Here is a 20,462-nt window from a genome sequence, read left to right as displayed (position 1 = left end):
AGGGTCGTATTTTTTCTTGGTAGTAAGAATCCTTTGTCAATAATACGCAAACCACTAGGTACACCATGACGGATCAATGTATAATGGTACTGGGGCCGGTCCATAATTTTATCTCTCGCAAATCTCCCGTCGCTTCAGAAGAATACTCCCAAACCATCATACTGTCTCCACCATGCTTCATTTTAGGTGCTATACATTTAGTTATCTTTTATTTTTTCTTACGGCGGACGTACAACCTACTCTTTGAACCATATAAAATTAATTTTGGACTCCTGCGTCCACAACACCCTTTTTTCAATCAGCAACAGCCCAATTTTGCACTTTTTAGTAAATTCCAGCTCTTGAGAACATTTGGAAATTGTAGTAAAGGTCTTTTTAATTGTTACACGATCAAATATTCCATTGTCGTCCAGGCTTCTAGATACTGTAGATCTGGACACTTTTCTGTTATTTGGTACTTGGTTTATCTCATGCTTGAGGTTAGTGGACGTCTTCCTTCTGTCCTGAAGACGGCATAAACGAAGATATTTAACATCAGTATCATTGAGTTTAGGTGTTATACCTCTTCCTTTCCTATTTTCATGTTTCTGACCCGGTCTCATGATCTAGGATGTACTGGAGTGTTTGGAGAGCATTTCAAGTCTGGAGCAATTTGTCGAAAAGTCCAACATTACGTAAAGTTTCATGCGAACTTTCTGTTCCACTGATTATTGTGTGCTATTGGGGCAGTAGCATGACAACAAAACTTTATAATATTAAACACTGTTTGTACTAAGGTTTAATGGTGGAGTGCTATATAAAATATATCATATCCTAGCTTCTTTCTATATAGTTAAGACACTGCCTGAGATATCATGAGTTATTTCAATCCCAAAATTAGATCAGTAGGCTCAGTCAAGCAGATCCGTTATGACATGCCCTTGGTATAAATATATGGGCATTCTAAAGAATAAAACATTATCACGTTGGTTCGTACAGTTGTCAACAGGTATCAATGAAGTATTACCATTACGTTAGAATTTACATTCTGTAATGGTATAGAAGAATTAACCACACAAAATGGGAAAAGTGACAAAATATTCTCTTGTCCTTACAATTTTGCACAGTAGTGTGTGTTGTATACACAAAGATACTGTCCTTTAAATTCTCTACAGATTCATGTAATTTATTGAATATCTTGCATAATACCCTTATTGCTGGAAATGTAATAATAGTTTGTGTGCGTAGTGTTACCTGATGCAGTTGTGCATCAGTGAGTTGTACTCACTGTGCTACACCGAAATGTTTATATGGTTAAACTGTTTTCATACGCGTTGTTTAATATAAAATTTCGTTTTTACTCTAATCCATTAACAAACTTTTTTGTTCAACCTTTTCACAACGGATTCTAGTCGAAGACCTGTTCAACTTATTTAATTTAATATTGTAGTCTTGTACGGCATACGTGATGCAACGACTGCTCAACACGATTTCTTCAAACACTATTTATAAATGAATACACCTAATTTTGTGTCAGTTGTACCCAATTTTGGTTATTACTTTGTATCCTGACGAAAACATAAGTCGAAATATTGGTATATTAAAGTTACGTTATTCTAAACGTAAATCACCATTTGTTGTTTGCTTCTTGTTTTGAAAATATTCTTTCCTTATCTAACTTCATCGCCATGTCGCTTGGGTGTTAGTTTTGGAAAACAAAACGAACGAACTGATAAGGGTCAGATGGGTTACAGTAGTTAGTGTACTGTAATGTGAATCCGAGGGTCCATGGTTCATATCCCGTTGTTGCAAATCGTTGTCCGCACTTAGAAGCTCTGGGTACGTAATGATACTTACTACAAAATACTATTATTCGAATAAAGTAGCCCAAGAATTGGTGGGAGGTCGTGTTGACAAAGTGCCTTTCCTCAATGACGTAAAATTAGGGACGACTGGCATAGACTGCTCCTGTGTAGTGTTATATGAAGATCCGAAACAATAGTTAACTATTATTGTATTGTTGCTTTTAATATAGTTAGTAATGCTAAAGTACACTTAAATAAATACTGAACATACAAGATTTTATGTCTAACTATTAATATATTTAATTATTTATAAATAATATTGAATATAGTTAACTTAAAGTAAACATAGGTTAGAAACGAGTAAACCTCGTGGATCATATTTTGTAACTTTTACTATTTAAAAAACATCACTGAGAAATTAAAAATAAAACTTAAATGAGGTAGCGAGAATATTCAAACTGTTCTGAGGGTCGCAGGTTCGAATCCCCGTCCCACCAAACATGCTCGCTCTTTCAACCGTGAGGGCGTTATAATGTAACGGTAAATCCCAGTATTCGTAGGTAAGAGTAGCCCAAGAGTTGACAGTGGGTGGTGATGACTAGCTGCCTTCCCTCTAGTCATACACTGCTAAATTAGGGACGGTTAGGTCTCGCGAAATTCAAGCCAAATAAACCAATACCTATCGTCAGTAGTAATGCAACTTGCAATTTTTTATGATAAAAACAATCTAGCAATATTAATTTCTCAGAAAATTAAATTGCTACAATTGTTTTATTGTTACACGTAAATTGTAATTTTAATGTTATTTCTTTACTAAAATTATATCTCGTAGGCGTTCTCGGATTGGGGTGGAGAACGAGACGTATCCCTGATATCCATGAGAAAATTCGGGTAAACAAAATATTTACTGCAAATAATGCGATTATAAAACAGAAACAAAAATACCAGTGACAGTAAAGTTTCAGTTAATCTATCGATATAAATTATTCAAGGAACTTTAAAAGGGTTAATTATGTTGACACACATCAGCGCCGAAACTCGGAACTACTTACATTGCTCACCTACACGTAATTTTTAAGCATTTCAGTCGAGCTCTATGTTGTATCTTTTCAATTACGTCACGTTTTGAAATGTAAATCATTGATTGATTAATTCTTAATTTAGTATAAAGTGTACAATATTATAGTTACCAAATAATATTTTCCATCAACGTTATTTATACATGTTCTGCCGTTATTTATAACGTCCGCAGCTTTTCAAACGGGAAATAAACGAATGGTTTAGTTCCGAATTTCGCGTAAAGCTAGACGAGGGCTACCTGCACAAGGCGTCCTTAATTGAGTAGTGATGTATCTCGTCATTACCACTCAAGGCTAACTGTTAGGCTACTCGTTTTACCAACAAAGTGGGGTTGACTGAACATTATAATGCCTCTACAACTGGAAGAGCGACAGAGAAAATTTCTGCACCAAAGAATACCACATTGGTATCAAGATTTTTTTTTAATTTAAATTGTTAGCCACTGTCTTGTCTAACGATAACTTTTTTGTTCACTTAGATGCTTTGGAACGTAATAATATACATGTTTAGTATAATAAAAAATAACGTAGTGATAATTCCAGTAATGTTCGGCTGAACAATCTGAGGCTTGTACGGGTGCAAGACAGTTAGGATGGAAATACAAATGTTTCTTTTCTGGGTATTTTCAAATGCAGAATATCCCTTTTAAAGTGATCGTTAGAAAGCACTTTATGCTTCTCCCTAAGTAACCGAATATCCAACCGCGGGGTGGCGGTGCTGGTGTTTCCAATAAATTTCAAATATCCTTTTCTCTCTAACGCATGATATATATTAAACAATTAAAACTATTGTTTGTAATTCGGCAGAATGCTATCCATCCTATCACTGCTATGTCGACCCCTCGGAAAATAAGAAAAAATTCTGTTTATCCATTCAGCCTACATGGTAAATTCAAGTTACAATTTCACTACTTCTTCCATGGACTACTTTCAGCAGACTCCATTGGTTGTTTCCTTAAACCTTCTGTTTCACAGCTCTAACTAGTAAGCACACCTGACTGAACAAATAATTTCTTTAATTCTTTATTAAAAAACCAAATATTGTACATCTGAAGAACCTTTATTAACTAACATTTCGTAATGCATTTACCCAAAAAAATACACAACATTTTAATTATTTACATTTTATTGTACAGTTCTGAGGTTACAATAACTGTGTATTCTGTTTAGGCTTTGAAACTTCTTAAATGGTGAAGATTTCACGTGTTAAAGCTGCAATTGCACAGCTATATACAATATTTACAATAAGATCATATCACGTGATATCCAAATACACTGTTCTAAACCAAAAATTAATGGAGTATATTAAGTAACAAAACACAAGTCTAGTTAGAAGCAAATATATTCTATCAAAACACGTTTTAAATCAGTTTATCTTTAGGTACAAGTATAAAAATGACACTGAACAGAATGTTCACATCGCTATCCCTAACCATGCACTCGACAGTTTCACTAACTATATACAAAGCATACCCTGAATTGGAAACATCTACACATAAAAACAGTTAATTTAGACTTCTATCCTTTATATATATCACTATACTTTAATGAAGATAGGTATGGGAGGATATTTCAATATATCACAAATAATTAAAAACTATCAATAAGCACTATATATATCGTAAAGCACAATATAGTCAGGTCATAAGAGGATATAGTTAATTTTAGCTACAGCAAATCACATGGTTAGACCCACACTACCACTAATCAATAGGGTGGTATGTAGAGGTATAACATTCAGTATTTGAAAATACAATCTATTAGGAAAACTGACCCGTGATTGGGCCATATTATGACCCAAGTTTTCAGTAAACATATTTTCCACTCACTCATTACACAAGATGACCTCTCTGACATGGATGAAAGCACTTGAGATCCCCTTCATTTATTTCTCTATCAGGTGTGTCTCCCTTGTTTAATATTCTTAACCTTAAGCCTGCTTTTGGTGTGTGTGTGTGTGTGTGTGTGTGTGTGTGTGTGTGTGTGTGTGTGTGTGTGTGTGTGTGTGTGTGTAAATTAATCACTACCAACACTCACTTGTCGGACATACCATATTAAATCAATCACTGTCCAACACTCATAGTGACCGTTGATACAAACACTGAATAGTTGTAGTAAAACATAAAGTCCAAGCTTTAATAATAGTGACCGTTAAAAACAAACACCTGAATAGTTGTACTATTAAAGGTTTATTAAAGGGCTAAAAGACTGCTATGTGTATCATTATCACTGATTACTCAATATTACACCATTACTTATGGAGGAATTGAGAGCAGTAGTCTCCTCTCCCTGCACTCGTAAATAAGGGGGTAAAAAACATAACATGAAAAATTAGATTGAAAATCAATGTATGATTATAATAAAATGACATTTTCTGAGAAGATTTAATTTTTTTGTGCATTTTCATAACCAGTAATAAATTAAATATTGAAATTAGGGTAACTGTTATTCGAATTTTCAAAACAATAAAAGATTATAATGTAAATTCGTCTATTCGTTTTGACATGCATGTCTAAGGTAACGCACAGGGCAGAATAGAATTAGTAAATTGATATTTTAAGGTATTCTCTGCTGTAGCCACACCTATGCTTCTGCCAAAACAATACACCTTTTGACCAATGAAGAACTTTTTCTATATTCTCAAAGAAAAAATATATTTACACATTTTAAACCACTGTTGCAAAGCCTTTTTACAGGTTATTTATTTACGGTATGTTTTGTTTTCAGTGTAGAAAGTTAAATAGTCCACCTGGTTTTAACACACAAGAGGATATTTACTCTTTCCCTGTTTTTTTAAAAATTAATTCAATAATAGATGTAAAACAGTTGTATCAGAAGACACTTGCAATGTGACAGTACTTACACATTTATTAAACGACAAAAATGTTTTTAATTTACGTTGTAAAATAAGTAACTTTGGATGTTTTATTTAAGTTAATTTGAGACCCACAGATATAGCAGAAACTGTCCATGCTTTCATCACTATTTAAACATAAGGTTTATCTTCAAGACAAATCTGATTTAATAGTAGTTTTTAAAAATGGCACCTGTTAATTTTATTCAGTTACTTATAACTTTAGAGTTTTAAATATGGCAGGATTTTGAGGTGACCAGTGTGGTACTAGTCATCTTGTGTATCTGTCATGTGATTTGAAAATCTAGCAAGCCTGCATTTAATGCTGAGTCACAATCAATGTAACTATACACTTTGAGAAAACTAGAAAATCACAATTGTAGTAACATGCAGACATGGCATAACAGTTAAAAAGGAAAGCACATAGGTTTTATTTTGATAGCATCACTGACTTGGTAAGAAGTATAAAAAAAATTCTTTAGAGGCTACAGGTATTCTTATTACAATCCAATCATAAACTGTTGGTAACAGTAATTTTATTGAATGAATTAGTTGCCATGGTTAGCTACAGCAAATATACATAGAAATGGTTAAACATTCTCACATGATTGCAGATATATGAGCCAAGGTATAATTAGGTTTATGGATAATATATAGTGGGACTTCATAGAGCACATTTCTTCCAATTATAGACCAAAGTATGTGGAAAGACGCCTTAGCTTATACCTGTTGTACAGGTGGGATAACCCTGAATCTAGTACCAAAGAAGAACAAGTCCCAGGTTCCTCAACTGTTTCTGCTCTAAAACAAACCATATTTTCACTTTTGCTTTCTCATGAACATTGTGTGTGGACAACAACCACCTGGTATTTATGACAGTATACTGCTCTTGGCATTTCAGGTAACTTTCATTTCCCATTCTCAGGGACATGAAAGTTACCCCCAACCACTTGACATAATTGTTAATAATTTAAGCTATTGTCCCCCATAAAAGATGCATCATACTTATACAGCCCAAGCCATCTAGTAGGACTTGCACAATACTAGCATAGGTCTAGAAAAGTTATTGTTGTAATGCCAGTTAGTTCTTGCAGAGCTGGACAAAGGTTTTGAGCACTGAAGACAATGAAAACTACAAGTCATTGAAGATATTGCTTTTGATCTTCACTGTGATAAAATTATATATTCAATTTTTCTGAAATCCTGCCAAAAACTGCCTAGTGGCTTGCCTTATTAACTATATTCTGGTAATAAACAAGTAACAAATCTACTTTTTTACAAACCCGTGTGTATGTGCACGTGTTGTTTTAAGTTAAACTGTTTGTTCAGAATAAAATAGTTATCAAATTAAGGATATGGTAATTTTCTGTTCATTTTCTTATGAAAAAGTTGTCACCATGTCACTAGGCTTTTATAAAGAGGAAACACTTTCCTCTCAACACAAGGATAATGCTACTTTCAACCATAGTAAATGTCTGTGATGACCTTCTTTCCAACATACTAGAATTTCAAGATATATATAAGTAAAATATCCTACATACATTTAAATATACTATATAGTAGTACTAACAATGTCCTTACACATCCGTTCTGTTACTAGGTAACAGTCATCTACACTATCAGTAATTCACTGACACGTAACACTCATTGTCTTAGCTATGTAGTTTTATTATCATTTACTCATTCTGTGAGTCACACACTTTCATCACTGACTTGCACATTCTGCAACTAGGCAACAATAACCAAGTAAATCTTAATACAAACAACTTATCTTTCCTGCAACTGATTCTAAATCTGATAAGAATACACTTAAAAAAAATCACATTTCAATATACAGATATGTTTACTTTCAAATAGTTAAACATTGAAAGTTTTTTAGATGCACAACTTACTGTTAGTGAGATCTAAATATTACCTAACACATTATTTGATACTACATAACTTGTTTTGCTATGAAGGCATCAATGTAAGTCACAACCATCGCAAACTAAAATAAATACACAAAACTGCATGCAACCTATTATCTACAGTGCTTATTGCAAACACTTTAGAAATGCTTGACATGAGAAAAAATTGTTCTGTTAATGTCTTCATTATCTTTATGCTAGTATATAATTGAACATTCCATTGTTACTTTATTTATAAACATACCAACATTACATAAAAACAATGTTATTTAATGAAAACAACTAAGGAACAAGATATACTTTGTATATCAGCAGGATTTAGCATACATTTTTGCCTCTCATATGTATTCTTTTCCTCTCTGCCACTGCTACAAACACTTATGCAATAGCATTATTCACTACATACATTAAATATAATAACTAAAAAAAATTCACTTGAAGTTAAGGAATGGTATTATCACATTGTAGAAATTTGCTTTGGGAAGTTTTTTTTAACCATTGCTTTACTGTATTATGTTCTCTTGTTAGTATTGAACTGAATAAGTAAAAAAATTACAATACCCACAACCTTGATAGCAGGCAAGTTCTGACATGTGATCCAAAGTATGGATACAGTCAATACCATGTGGGAGTTATGTTAGCAGTGGAATTCAGTGTCCCTTTCTGAATGATGACAAAATACAATGTTTGATTGTTTTCTTTGGAGCAAAGACACAACAGGCTACTGAACAATGAATTTCAGCACTAAGTCTGTGGACTTACTGCTGTCCCTCTAAGGGACCTGATACTGTGTTGTTTGTTTGTTGAGCACAGACCCTGGACTGTTTGTGTTGTCCCTACCATGAGTATCAAAACAGTTTTTAGTTACTTGAGCTATATGTCGAAACATTGTAAGAATTAAAATTGGAACTGGCCTGTTACATTTTTAATTATCTCTTGTTATGAGTGTTGCTTTCCTTCTCTGTGTATTACAATCAGTGCCATAAATTTGCTAAACAGCTAAAGCAAAGATAAAAGTGGAATTTGAGTGGAATAAATACTGAACTATGTTAATCATTGGTTGGGTAAACGAGCAAACAAACAAACAAAACAAATGGCACTTGTTGTAATAAATCAGGTTTCAAAGCACCATGTCACCTGTACACATCCACAGTGAAAGAACAGAGTTGAATGCTGTTTACTCATCCTGTATTTAGTACATTCTCCTAATATCACATCATGTTGTAGGCTTGAATGTAACCTTGACTTTGTAATACAAAAAGTCGTCGTTCCACTGCATCCTTATCTGTAAGGTAAGGAGAGAGAGAGAGAAAATATTTTTTTCTGCAACTGCTAACCACATACATAGATAAAATGACTTACAAATTACCTCACCATGCAGATTTATTGGAAAAAGTTAATCTGAGGAGCAGTAACATATTAAAAATTTTAAGTCTTTATGGTAAAAGAAGTTATTGTTTGAAACTTACAGCTGTTCAAGAGCTTTTTGTCTTCATCATTGGGAATTTGTTGTGCTAAACTGTGTAGAAGTACCCGTGCTTTTTGGTAGCGGCAGAAACACTAAATTATAAAATTATCCACATTTGATGAATTTATTTAAAAACAAAAGGACAGCTGAAAAATAATGTAAATGTACAATTCAACTACTAAAACAACAAAGCAAATTGTGGACCCAAACTTCACATGATTCACTAGAAATTAATCTGCTGTTGCAGATTAGAAACATTTTGCACAAGGTCATTGTTAGATAATGGATACAATACCTGGTAAAAGTGGTTGTAGTTTTGTGTGCCTCTTTGTACAGAATACAGAGATCACAATTTGTTATGGAAATAGTGAAGTATGTATATAAATGCAGCACCAATGTTAATCATTCATCCAAACTTGATTTTAGGTAACATCAATAACTTGTTTCTATCAAAAAATTTCCTTCCCACTTTTCAGATAAGTTAACACCATATAGGAGTTCAGATACAAGAAATTTTTATGAAAAATTAGGCCTAGCAGAGAGCCTGCTTTAAATAAAACAAAACTGTCTGTAATAATGAGATGCTAACTTATAACTCAAGTGCAACTGAGTTTGGAAATGACTTTTGTTAAAACTGATTCATGCCAGACATTTTATAACTAACATCAATACTAATGGGGAAAAAAACATAATACGCACCTCTTCTGGATTTCCAAACAATTCTTCCAATGCAGCTGACTGGCACTAAAAAAAAATTTTAAAAAATGTATATATATAGGTAACCAGTTTTTTGGTTTCTTTTATTAAAGGGAACTTTAGCTCATATTCTTTCAGTTTCACTTAACACAAAAAAAAAAACTGGTTCATACCAAGATAAGAACTATAAAATTTACATAAAAATAATAAACCAAAGTTTATTACAAGAAAACCTACGAATAATGATGCATGATCTTGACTGTGATCACAATCGTAATGAATTATGATAAGTAGTAAATACCATTTCAATGGCATAGTGATAAATTAGTTGATCAGCTGTAATAGTATATGTTGTGGGGTCCACTCCTGCTGCTTGAAGTATCCCTGGACTGTTGAGGGCCTTGCACATGTTCAAACAATAGTGAAATTGCTCTTTCATGGTGTGAAGGACTGGAATACAAGTTTCTACTTTATTATTACAAGTCTCATTAATTACTACTATATACACTTAATAAAAAAACATTTAACAGAATACAAGATTTATGCCCCTCCTACTTCTTGCATTTTAAATAAAATTATCGCTAACAAGACAAATTATTTTCAAACTGTTCATACTACAGCAATAAAAAACTTTTTTTTTGTGTAGTTGTCAAATAATTGATATAATTAAGAAAAATAACCACAAATTTTTGTTTTACAATTTAAAAATGTTTGGGTGCTTGGATGTAAAAGCTAATGTCAAGGAAGTGTTACTTATTGGTAATTACAAGTTTAATTGTTTATGGAAAAATATCTGTACACACACACACACACACACACTGAACAATTTTTTTCTAGATTTTTATTATACAAGATTGAATATTATTAGTAATGCTTTGCCAAAAAAACTAGATGTAACACTATCTATGACAATTAGAAGATGAGAAAACTTGACCTTACCACTTCTCACAGAGGTAGAAGGGGACAGGCGACCTGCCTGTACCTCTTGACGAGACAGCTTTAGAGATGATGATAGAAGCTGCAGTGCTCTCATGAAAAGTACCAGCTGTTCGGCTCGTCTACAACCATCAGTGTAAACAGATATCTGACCCTAGGAAAAACGTTAGTTGGTCTTTTACTCTCCCAATAAAACACTTAATGTGATATTACAGGTAAATAAACTCTTTAATAAAAATAAATTTGTTAATGTTTTGTTTTTCAAACTTGTCTGGATGAGAGAACATGTTGCAAGTGTTGAATGTAGATCTGAAAATCTACATGCATGGTTCAAAACTTTTTGATTTTGTGTTTTAGATTTGATAGTATCATTTTCTACCATTTATTTAGAATGTGTAAAGAAAAGTTTTTAATTGTTCTAACTTTCATTTCCACACAGCTCTTGAGCATTTTATCAATTTTAAAATGTTAGCTACACATCTCAAACCACATAAACGTTCTTTCTCTGTTATGGGTGTTTTTTATTATTACAGTTGTTCACACCACACCACTTTTGTGATGTCACATTATTTTATCTGAACAGCTACCAATAAAACATAGCTTTGACTTCAGCTGACTATCCCGATTTCCTGTAGGAGTGAACAAAGGAACATAATGGGAAGTTTAAAACAGCTTTGACTTTTTTTTAGTTTCTTTAGATGTAGAGAAGTCTTCAATGTTTCAAAACTTTATTGAACAGTAATGATAAGTTTACTGTGCACAAAAATGCAAACAAGTAAAATAACTGGTTATTTATTACATACAAATCAATTCCTACCAATAATTTTGTTAACAAAAACTACAATATCTAGCCTGATAAAGTCACATTGACACCACAGTATATATTTTTGATTTATGGCCAGACATAGTGGCTATTTCAGCTGACAAAAAAATGTTTTTCAAAATAGTGTCTTGCAAAAATATTTTGGCCATTTGACAATTTAAAAAAAAGTTTGAGTAATATAAATTACATGAATGTTTTAAAGTCAACGTTAGATACCATTTAATAAAAGTTGCTCTAAAATTCACAAAATTTGGTTATTTTGACTGTAAGAATGAAAAAAAAATTAACCACTGAAGCTGGTTGAAAACTGTTGTACTGATATTTTTTTTATACATTTTATTTACAATGCAATCTTTAAATTCTCAATTTTACTATATTAGTTGCAGCAAGGATTTCTAATATTTAAAGTTAACTTTTGAACCGAGTTTAACAATTGCTGTTTTTTTTTTTTTTTTTATAAAGCAGTAAAAAACAAAAGAGCTGGGTGGAATTCAAACCTACATCTCGTTAAATACTATAGATGAGATGCCTAATGCCTTAGTAAACACTTCATTAGTTATTCAGGTTAAAATCAGGCAATTCTTGAGCCATATTGGTGGACTCATTAAGCTTACAAACATACTTCCATTTTTATTTTGTAGTTCAACAGAAAATAAATATAGTTGCTGCCTGGGAAGTGAGGTAATCAAGACTTACCTCTTTCTTCATGAGGGAATCTGTGAGAAGTGTGAGAGGGTTTCCCTTAGATTTGGCTAGATCTAAGACACATTCTACAAGTGCCAGAACAAAGTTCAACTTGGCCAGTGTCTCATTATGTTCCTTCTGTTGAGGAATAATAATGACAATCTTTTATAATTTTAAATACTTGCTCATATCTTTATCAAATTGTTTTCAAAGTTGCCTCTAATTATAAAACTAGAGAAATTACAAAACTTCACAGCTAGAAAATTTAGTGAGACAGCAAAAATGCAGAAGGATTTATTTCATGTTAAAATATTGCAAACTACGTTTCTAGTCTTACAACATAGAACAACTAAAATTTAACCTTGGGATGTAAAATATTACAAGTTAATAGTTGAGAAAACTACAAAAAACAATTATTTTGTTGCTCATTTAATTTAGCAAAGTCAGAAGTAAAGACCAACAAACAGAAGTGTGTGCCTGTTTTGGTGTTGGTTAATGGGAGGTACCCATGATCTCATACTTTCTCTTGTGTTATCATCTGTAATTAGAATGCATGTATATGTAATAGTTGTTGGTGATTAAAATTACAAATTTTTCTGTTAATATACATATTACCTAGCTTAATTATAGTGTAAAATGTTGATTTGTTAAAATTGAAACTGGTAAATCATAAGAGAAAAAACTTATTTTGATAGTTCTTGGGTTTGCTTCAGGAGCCCTCTTTGAGAAAACTAGTTATACCTTTGTGCCAAATGAATAATGATGATTAAAGTTTTCTATAAGAATATTAACACACTGAGAAAACTTTTGTCATAACTTAATGTAAACTTAAATAGGAACTTGCTATTTAGTGATCAGTTAAGGAAAACCCAGTTAAGCAATCACATGCTGTAACTGCTTTTTATCTCTTTAAAGACTATGTTTCAAGAATACTGTATCGTGCCAGTGTAAGATTATGCACATCTATGAGAAGCATTACCTCAACATCAGCAAAAAAATTTGCCTCCAATTTCTATGTAAACTTGACCTGTATCTAAGTTTTCTTTGCTGGTAGCCTTCTACCTATCCAGCTTATTTGAAAGATGAGACATACGTCTCTAATACAGGTTTAGCTGTAAATAACTATAGAAACTGCCTTTTCACAGAAATAAAAGTGGGTGTATACATAGGAATTTTCAATAAAACACTTCTCATACTTAAATTAAGAGCTCTGTTATACTACCTCTAATATTGTCTCCTCTGGCAGCTCGGGGGCCATAAACACAATGGGTTCTTCAGTATTTGGTGGTGAACTTTCATAGGAGAAATAAGCCTGGCTAGTAGGGGAAGAATCAAAAAACATACAACAACCAGTTGAATTGCGCCGCAACTCAACCGGTGATCCATGAGGGGTTGACATGTCCTTTAAACAGCAGTGGTGATAAGGCATCATTATGGTTTGTGGTGGGCTATATGACACTGAAAGATAGAATAAAAGATACCAGGCATTCTTTAAAAAAAATTATGCACTGTCAGTATGAATTTTGTTTTTATGGAAAAATAAGGGTCTTTTAAAACTGTAGAGCACTCATGTACAAACTCTTAACACTTCACTACTCTTCCATTTTCCTGAAACTTTCTTGGTTAGGGGTAGTTTTTAATAACTGTTAAAACAAAGCGCTCCAGAGGACTCTTCATTTTCTTGCATTTTGAAAATAACATTATTTACTTACTAAGTGGTGCTCCAGATAGAGAGAGAGTTTTATGGAAGCCCCTCTCTCCAAATTTGTTACAGCTTCTTGATCTATGTAGATTACATTCTTGTTGGTCCATTGGCTCTGAAGGTCTGTATCCAATCCCTGCAAAGAAAACAAAAATGCAATATTATTGAAATCTGGAATTTACTCCATAATATTTTAATATTGAGGTTTAACACCTGGTGTTACAATCTTGAACTGACAGGAAGTATTTAATAACTGTCCTCAGCTGTATCTGCTTAAGTTAATTTGTAATTAGAAATGCTAATTAAAGAGAAGCAGTAGAATATAGGTTCGTTACAGGTTCGTGTAAATGTTTTTATTTGCAAGACAATTTGCATCAGTGTTTGTGTCTATGCTTTAATTAAAGAAAACAAACTGCGCAAACTATAAATAAAGCTAAACTTAAAACACGTCTTACTTAATAGACTCAATTTGCAACTTACTGAAGAAAATAAAGGGGTCAGTATTTTTTTTTTTTCAACAAAAGAATCAAGATTGAGTCTTAAGACTGAAATGCTAAATCTAACAAAAACCAAAACTAGATTTATATTGGAGCCACTGCTGAATAAATTTTATAAAATAAATAATGAGTTAGGAAAACATAGGTTCAGAAATGAATTAAAACCCTGTAACTCGAGCCTTTTCAAAAGGCGTACCTTTCAAAAAACACTCAGGTTATAGGGTTTTTATTCATAAAAATGAGTTTATATCCAATTTTCATTGGTTGTCACATACATAATCCACTGTAACTCAAGAAAGAGCTTATGCAAAACTATGTAAGAAGTGGTAAAATTACTAGTAACTGTAGGTAGCATCTTTTAATATAAAATTTTATTGAAAGAATTAGGGGTTTCTATGAAAGTGATTTAAAAGTAAAATTGACACTCACTCTCACCTTAAAACAATAACCTATGTCTCCATTATTAGTGAAAGTTGTGATAAAATGCTTAAATAAAAAAAAGACATTCTGAAGGTCTTACTTTTTCAAAATTAAATTTTCTTTTTGTATTTATATTTAAAGACTTACAATCTGATGCAAACACTAGCTCAAAATATCAACCCATTATTTAATCTTGATACTTTTGTCTACATACTTCTAATATTTTATATGAATCAACTGAGCCCAAGGAAGAGAAAAAAAAGTATTGGAGTATGTGTAAATACAGTTTTTGGTACATATCAAACTCTAAGTAACAGTATTTTATTACCATATCTGGAATGATAACTTAGCCTTTAATCTTACAGGAAGTCATATAAATTCTCACCAGGCCAAAGGTGTTGAGAACAAATATCAGGGAGAGTTATGGCTCTTGTACTAAATGTCACCCCTTGACCTGAGTAACTATTGCTCTTGTACATATCTCTCCCTTTCTGAAATCTCAATGACTGCTTTGCTTTGGAGAATTCTTTAATAGGACATCCAAGAATTGGTGACAGAGAATTCCCTGTAGCAAGAGTGTGGAGGTTCATGGGCATGATTGCACCTATTCAAAAAGAGAAGTTCTGAAAGTTAGTTATAATAATGCTTTTAATATCCTCACCAAATAACAGACATTGGATAACTCTTCAAAACAAGAAAGTTGTTAGAATTCTAACAAGATCCAAAAGTTAAAATTTATTGATAAACCAATGCTATACTAAATATTTAATTTTGAGTTTTTAGTGAACAAGTTGCATCCATTATTAAAAAAAAAATCACATTTGTTAATCCTAAATTTGCTGATGGACATTATTGGTTTTAACTCCTCCAGCACAAGATACACTCTATACATAAATACTACACATCTGGAGTTATGCAATATGTATTGTTTCAATGAAACTACAGTAAAAAATATGAATGCTTTATCCCAATAAATATGAGCAAAAATAGTATTTCCAATGCCATCTAGTAAGCACTGATTGTAATGCAGTATTGCTTGTAGGAGATTTCTCAAGTGTCTCTCTGTGCTTGAATATGGTATGTGAGCTAAATCTCATTGAAACATCTACACACTCACTACCAAAACTTTTGTTGGAGTCATCTTTTCTATGTTTTTTTCCTTTAATTTAGCATTATTTTGATAGAAAGATATTACTTTGTTGTTAATTTACCACTTCTTGAATGTCTTCATACTTTTCACATTTTCAATTACTGACCAAGGAAATCTTCCCACGAAACAAAAATGACACCATAGCACGGTCAATGACCTGCCTGTACATATCCAAAGGAGCGAATTACTATTTGGAATTTTCCAGTTCTGACTACGATGGATCATGACGTATTGTCACAAAGTCATTTGTAATAGATTTCAAAGGACAGCTGCCCCTCTAATTTTATTTTATTTTGCATGAACTAGCATGCAGGTAAACAACTGACCATGAAAATAGCATAAAGATGCAGAATATGTGTTTTAGAAGAAACACTAATACATTACAGCAAATAAATTTGGAAAAATCATTAAAAATACATTAAGAAATGATTTATCCAAATTAACTCAAACAAATATATTTTGAAACATGAAGGGCACTCAAGTTATTTTTAGCAACTCACAGTAGAGAGGCTATATAAAAGTTTTTTTTTTTAAACAAATTGTGTGCCCAACCCTACACAGAAATGTATCAATACTAAAATTTCTCATGTATTTTACATTAAAAAAAATACAGTAATTTCACCCAATTAGCTGGCTGTTCTTTATGCCTACCACTCTTAACAGGCACAGTCATAATATAAACTCTATGTTATCCCAATATTAGTTAAAAAAATAGACAGAAACAAGCAAGTTGTTTGACAAGTGTTTGTGATCTTTCACATTCATTGCTCTGGATTTAGATTGAACTATACATAACAAATAGGCCTGGCATGGCCAGGTAAATCTCGAGATGCTTGACTCGAAAGCTGCAATTCACAAGTTCACATTCTTGTCACACCAAACATGCTTGCCCTTTTGGCCTTATAATTGGATGGTCAATCCCATTATTCATTGGTAAAAGAGTAACCTAAGAGTGGGTGATGACTAGCTGCCTTGCATCTTAGTCTTTCTCTGCTAAATTATAGATGAGTAGTACAGTTAACTGTTGTTTAGATTTGCCAGAAATTCAAAACAAATCAAACCTTAATAAGTACTCTGTTGTAACATACTTGATCGTTGTAAAGAAGTGGAAAGTTTCAGGGGTGGTGGAGAGAAACACCGACATGAGGTTGAAGTATGTCTCACAGATATAGAGGGAGGGGTGCTGCTATTGTAATTAAGTCTTCTTCTGCTTCCTGGTGGGGTGCCAATAGTAAACTGAACTGTAATCAAAATAAATTTGTTTCTAACTGGCCAACATGATCATGAAATGCACACAGACAGACTACATGGAATCATTTAGTAAATATTTGTACAAAGAAATTTGTTTTAAAGATTATGTACCTGTTGGAGGGGAGAGAGAGCAGATGTCCATGACAGTCCGGCTACGCTCACTATACTGAGAACTCAAAGAACCTTTCCTTATCGATACGGAGTGCTGAGAGAAAGAAAGTGTGATTTGAAGTCTCTGTTAGTTTCTTAGTCGCTAGAAAATTACAAGACTGCCTTAACAAATTTAGACTATTCAGCAAATGAAAATGTCTTACGTTTCTGTGGTAAATTTTAATGTTTCATCTGATAGATACTGCTACAGAACCATTTTGATGACTACATATGTTATTGTTAAAATATAATTTTGTTTTCATATTTATTAATATTCTATATCAATAATTATCAATTTATGATCAGTTATGTTTTGATTTTTATCAAGTTATTTATCATTATGACAGAATCCACAAGTAATTGCTTTTTTTTACTTTTGTGGGAAAATGTTGAATTAAAAATTATGGATTTCCAGTCAATTATTTCTAGTAACTAAATATACCTAAAACAGATATTTTAAGAGAAAAAATAACACAATAAGACACCTTAAGGAGGTCTGGTGAGGACTGGTGAGAAGACATGCTAGTAGATGAAGGGTTAGACAAAGCTTTCTCTTCTACTGCACCAACTGAAATAGATGGCTCATCTTCAAGACTTCTCTGTATTTGTTCATAGGCTTCCTTCTGTGAGGGGACTGGAATCGGTTCTGACTGCTGATAGATACCCACTTCGGGAGATGGAAGAGGTGATGCAGAAGTACCACTCACTGGAAGATAGGAGGGTCGAGATAAACTTATTGCTGATGCCTTTGGTGCATGAAATGCTGCATTACTTGAAGAAGGCTTAACTTCTACATGGCTTGACATCTTTGGAGATGTGTTGGTAGAAATTTTAGGTCTAGAAGGTGATCTAAAAACAAAGGAAAAAGAGGTAAAATAAACATCAATGAAAATAGTACAAGGAAAATTATTTGGTAATTCTTTGTTCTTTACTTTTTAATTTAAATTGCTTAGGATCATACTATGTTATTTGCAACTTCACTGTAATTTTCTTTTTTTCTTTCAGAAATTTTCAAAAGGGCTACACTACTAGTTGTTTGTAATCTTGAAATGATAGAATAGAGGGAAGGCAGCTATTCAACAGTACCCAGTGTATGGATTGTAATTTTGTAGTAACATGATGCAAATCAGGAACCTTCATATCACTAGCTTACATCTAGCCCAGAAAACTTAGTTTCTGTTGTTTGTTTTTCAGTTAAAAGTTAGTTATTATTAATTACATACACCTCATGTATAAGAAAATCACGGGTTCAGTAGCTAACGTCCAACTCAGCAAAATTTATTTTTGTCTATTTCCCAGTGGTCAGTTTGTAATCTTCCCAGGGCAAGATCAGATAAAGGTAAACTGACAATGTTTATCTATATGCCTACTCATTTTTTTGGGGTGCCCACTTTTTTCTTTTTTTATTCTCTGTCCATATGAATATAGCTTTGTTTATTAGTTAAAAGAACCAATTTTGATCTGGAACTTTGTGCTTTTTTGGGGTTTCCATATTAAAATAAAAGGGTGTCATACAAGTAGAGCTGTTTTTGGGTTGTGTAAGGGAAAGGAGTATTACATCTGTATTAAGCTCTATCAAAATGGTATTTATATTTTGCCCTCATAATATTTTATATGCCAAACAGATTAAATGGCTACATCAGAGACCTTCAGTCATAGTTACCCCTAATTTAGAACAACTGAACAGCATAACCAGTTGGTGATACTTTCCACCTGCAATCAGTTATTTTTAACTGAAAACACTCGCCAGCATATCTCTGGCTAAATGTTACTATGCCCCTCCTAATCCACAATGGCAAAATTTCTTGATCTGGAGTACCTTGGTAACAATTTTTGTTATGCTGTCTACAGAGTGGTTTGTAATTAAGAATTACCATCTTGGGGAAGGGTAGCATATCTGGCAAGTTCAAACGTTAAAAGATGCAGGGATTGTCTCGGTAGAACTGCGACAAAGACAAGGAGTCTGAAGAAAACTAAACCTTACCATAACGTTTTTTCTAAAGAATTCAGATTTATATAAATGTAAATACCCATTTTGCACCTAGAATTACTAAAAAGTTAAACACAAGGACAGTGATCAGTTTGGTAAATCTACAATAGTTCTATATTTAAAAACTCTCAAGAATAATGTTGATTTTTGTCCCACCCATCTGAAGTAGCTTGAATATTACATTATAAAATAAGTGTTTGAAATGTTTTTTGGTTTTTTTATTATAAAAAAAACTTCACATGCAGAAGTCTCATAACTTCTTACCTGTTAGAACTGACATGCTGAACCTTTGTTGAACCACTACAACTTGAATTTCCTTCTAAGAAAATAAAATTTGTCACTACTCTTTAGCTGAATATCAGAAATGGATTAATATTAGTAGATATAATAAAATAACAGTAAAAACTAAATGTTTTATTTTAGAAATTTAAATATATCTAGAATTATTAGTCACTTTCTATTAAAATTAAAACACAATTTGCTTTCAAATATAATTAGACTGAACATGTGCAGATGAAACCATGATGAAACCACAAATCAAACTGAAGAAAGGTTTACAATTATTCTTAAACTCGATATTACCATCAAGTTTTAACAATGACACCAACAGCAACTCACTTTCATGTTTTGTTTATTGATTTTATAATTTTAAATATATTAGTTTTTATTTTTAAAAATCATTAAATTTACTTATCAGTTACAATACAAGATGTTCTGTGGTTAATTTTGCTACAGGAAAAAAGTTCAATCACAAATATAACAGAATCAAGATGTTTTCCTGGTCATTTATTCACAAACTTTGACACTTTGAAAGAGCTACACTATCTAAAAAAAATTTAACTGAGAAAACCTTGTTATCTACCTGATTGTCGCACCAGTTCAGCTGGAACTATCACAAAATCCTGTAACATGATACAACTCATATAGCATACAAACAGCATAACTGATATACAGAGCATAAAAATAATTTCTACTGGCTTCTGTTTTACCAGACATTACACCCAGATATTGTCATACAAATGCAAAATGTAAAAACACTAACTGTTTAGTAAAATAATGGAAACAGTTATG

The 20,462-nt window shown here is 32.4% G+C and overlaps 1 protein-coding gene across 13 annotated transcripts in view; it reads right to left on the bottom strand.

The window, feature by feature from the left end:
- Window positions 1-3,870: 3,870 nt before the first annotated feature.
- The window catches only part of LOC143253873 (serine/threonine-protein kinase unc-51-like), a 72,014-nt gene continuing 55,422 nt past the window's right edge, over window positions 3,871-20,462 (bottom strand). For 12 of the 13 annotated variants that reach the window (XM_076508362.1, XM_076508366.1, XM_076508368.1 and 9 more), the window contains 14 exons: window positions 20,254-20,293; window positions 19,656-19,710; window positions 17,887-18,250; window positions 17,363-17,456; window positions 17,089-17,241; window positions 15,236-15,454; window positions 13,944-14,069; window positions 13,454-13,689; window positions 12,244-12,369; window positions 10,728-10,878; window positions 10,090-10,238; window positions 9,792-9,836; window positions 9,094-9,184; window positions 3,871-8,909 (listed from right to left, as the gene is read on the bottom strand). In XM_076508362.1, coding sequence (XP_076364477.1) covers window positions 8,836-8,909; window positions 9,094-9,184; window positions 9,792-9,836; window positions 10,090-10,238; window positions 10,728-10,878; window positions 12,244-12,369; window positions 13,454-13,689; window positions 13,944-14,069; window positions 15,236-15,454; window positions 17,089-17,241; window positions 17,363-17,456; window positions 17,887-18,250; window positions 19,656-19,710; window positions 20,254-20,293 — 1,923 coding nt within the window. In that variant the 3' untranslated portion in view covers window positions 3,871-8,835. The remainder of the gene's footprint in view (window positions 8,910-9,093; window positions 9,185-9,791; window positions 9,837-10,089; window positions 10,239-10,727; window positions 10,879-12,243; window positions 12,370-13,453; window positions 13,690-13,943; window positions 14,070-15,235; window positions 15,455-17,088; window positions 17,242-17,362; window positions 17,457-17,886; window positions 18,251-19,655; window positions 19,711-20,253; window positions 20,294-20,462) is intronic. The other variant, XM_076508372.1, reaches the window with a different exon arrangement.

The sequence above is a fragment of the Tachypleus tridentatus genome, chromosome 6 (genome assembly GCF_004210375.1).
Source record: "Tachypleus tridentatus isolate NWPU-2018 chromosome 6, ASM421037v1, whole genome shotgun sequence".
Classification (NCBI taxonomy): Eukaryota; Metazoa; Arthropoda; class Merostomata; order Xiphosura; family Limulidae; genus Tachypleus; species Tachypleus tridentatus.
The sequence above is the reverse complement of the archived record's forward strand: the minus strand, read 5'-3'. Positions and strand labels throughout refer to the sequence as shown.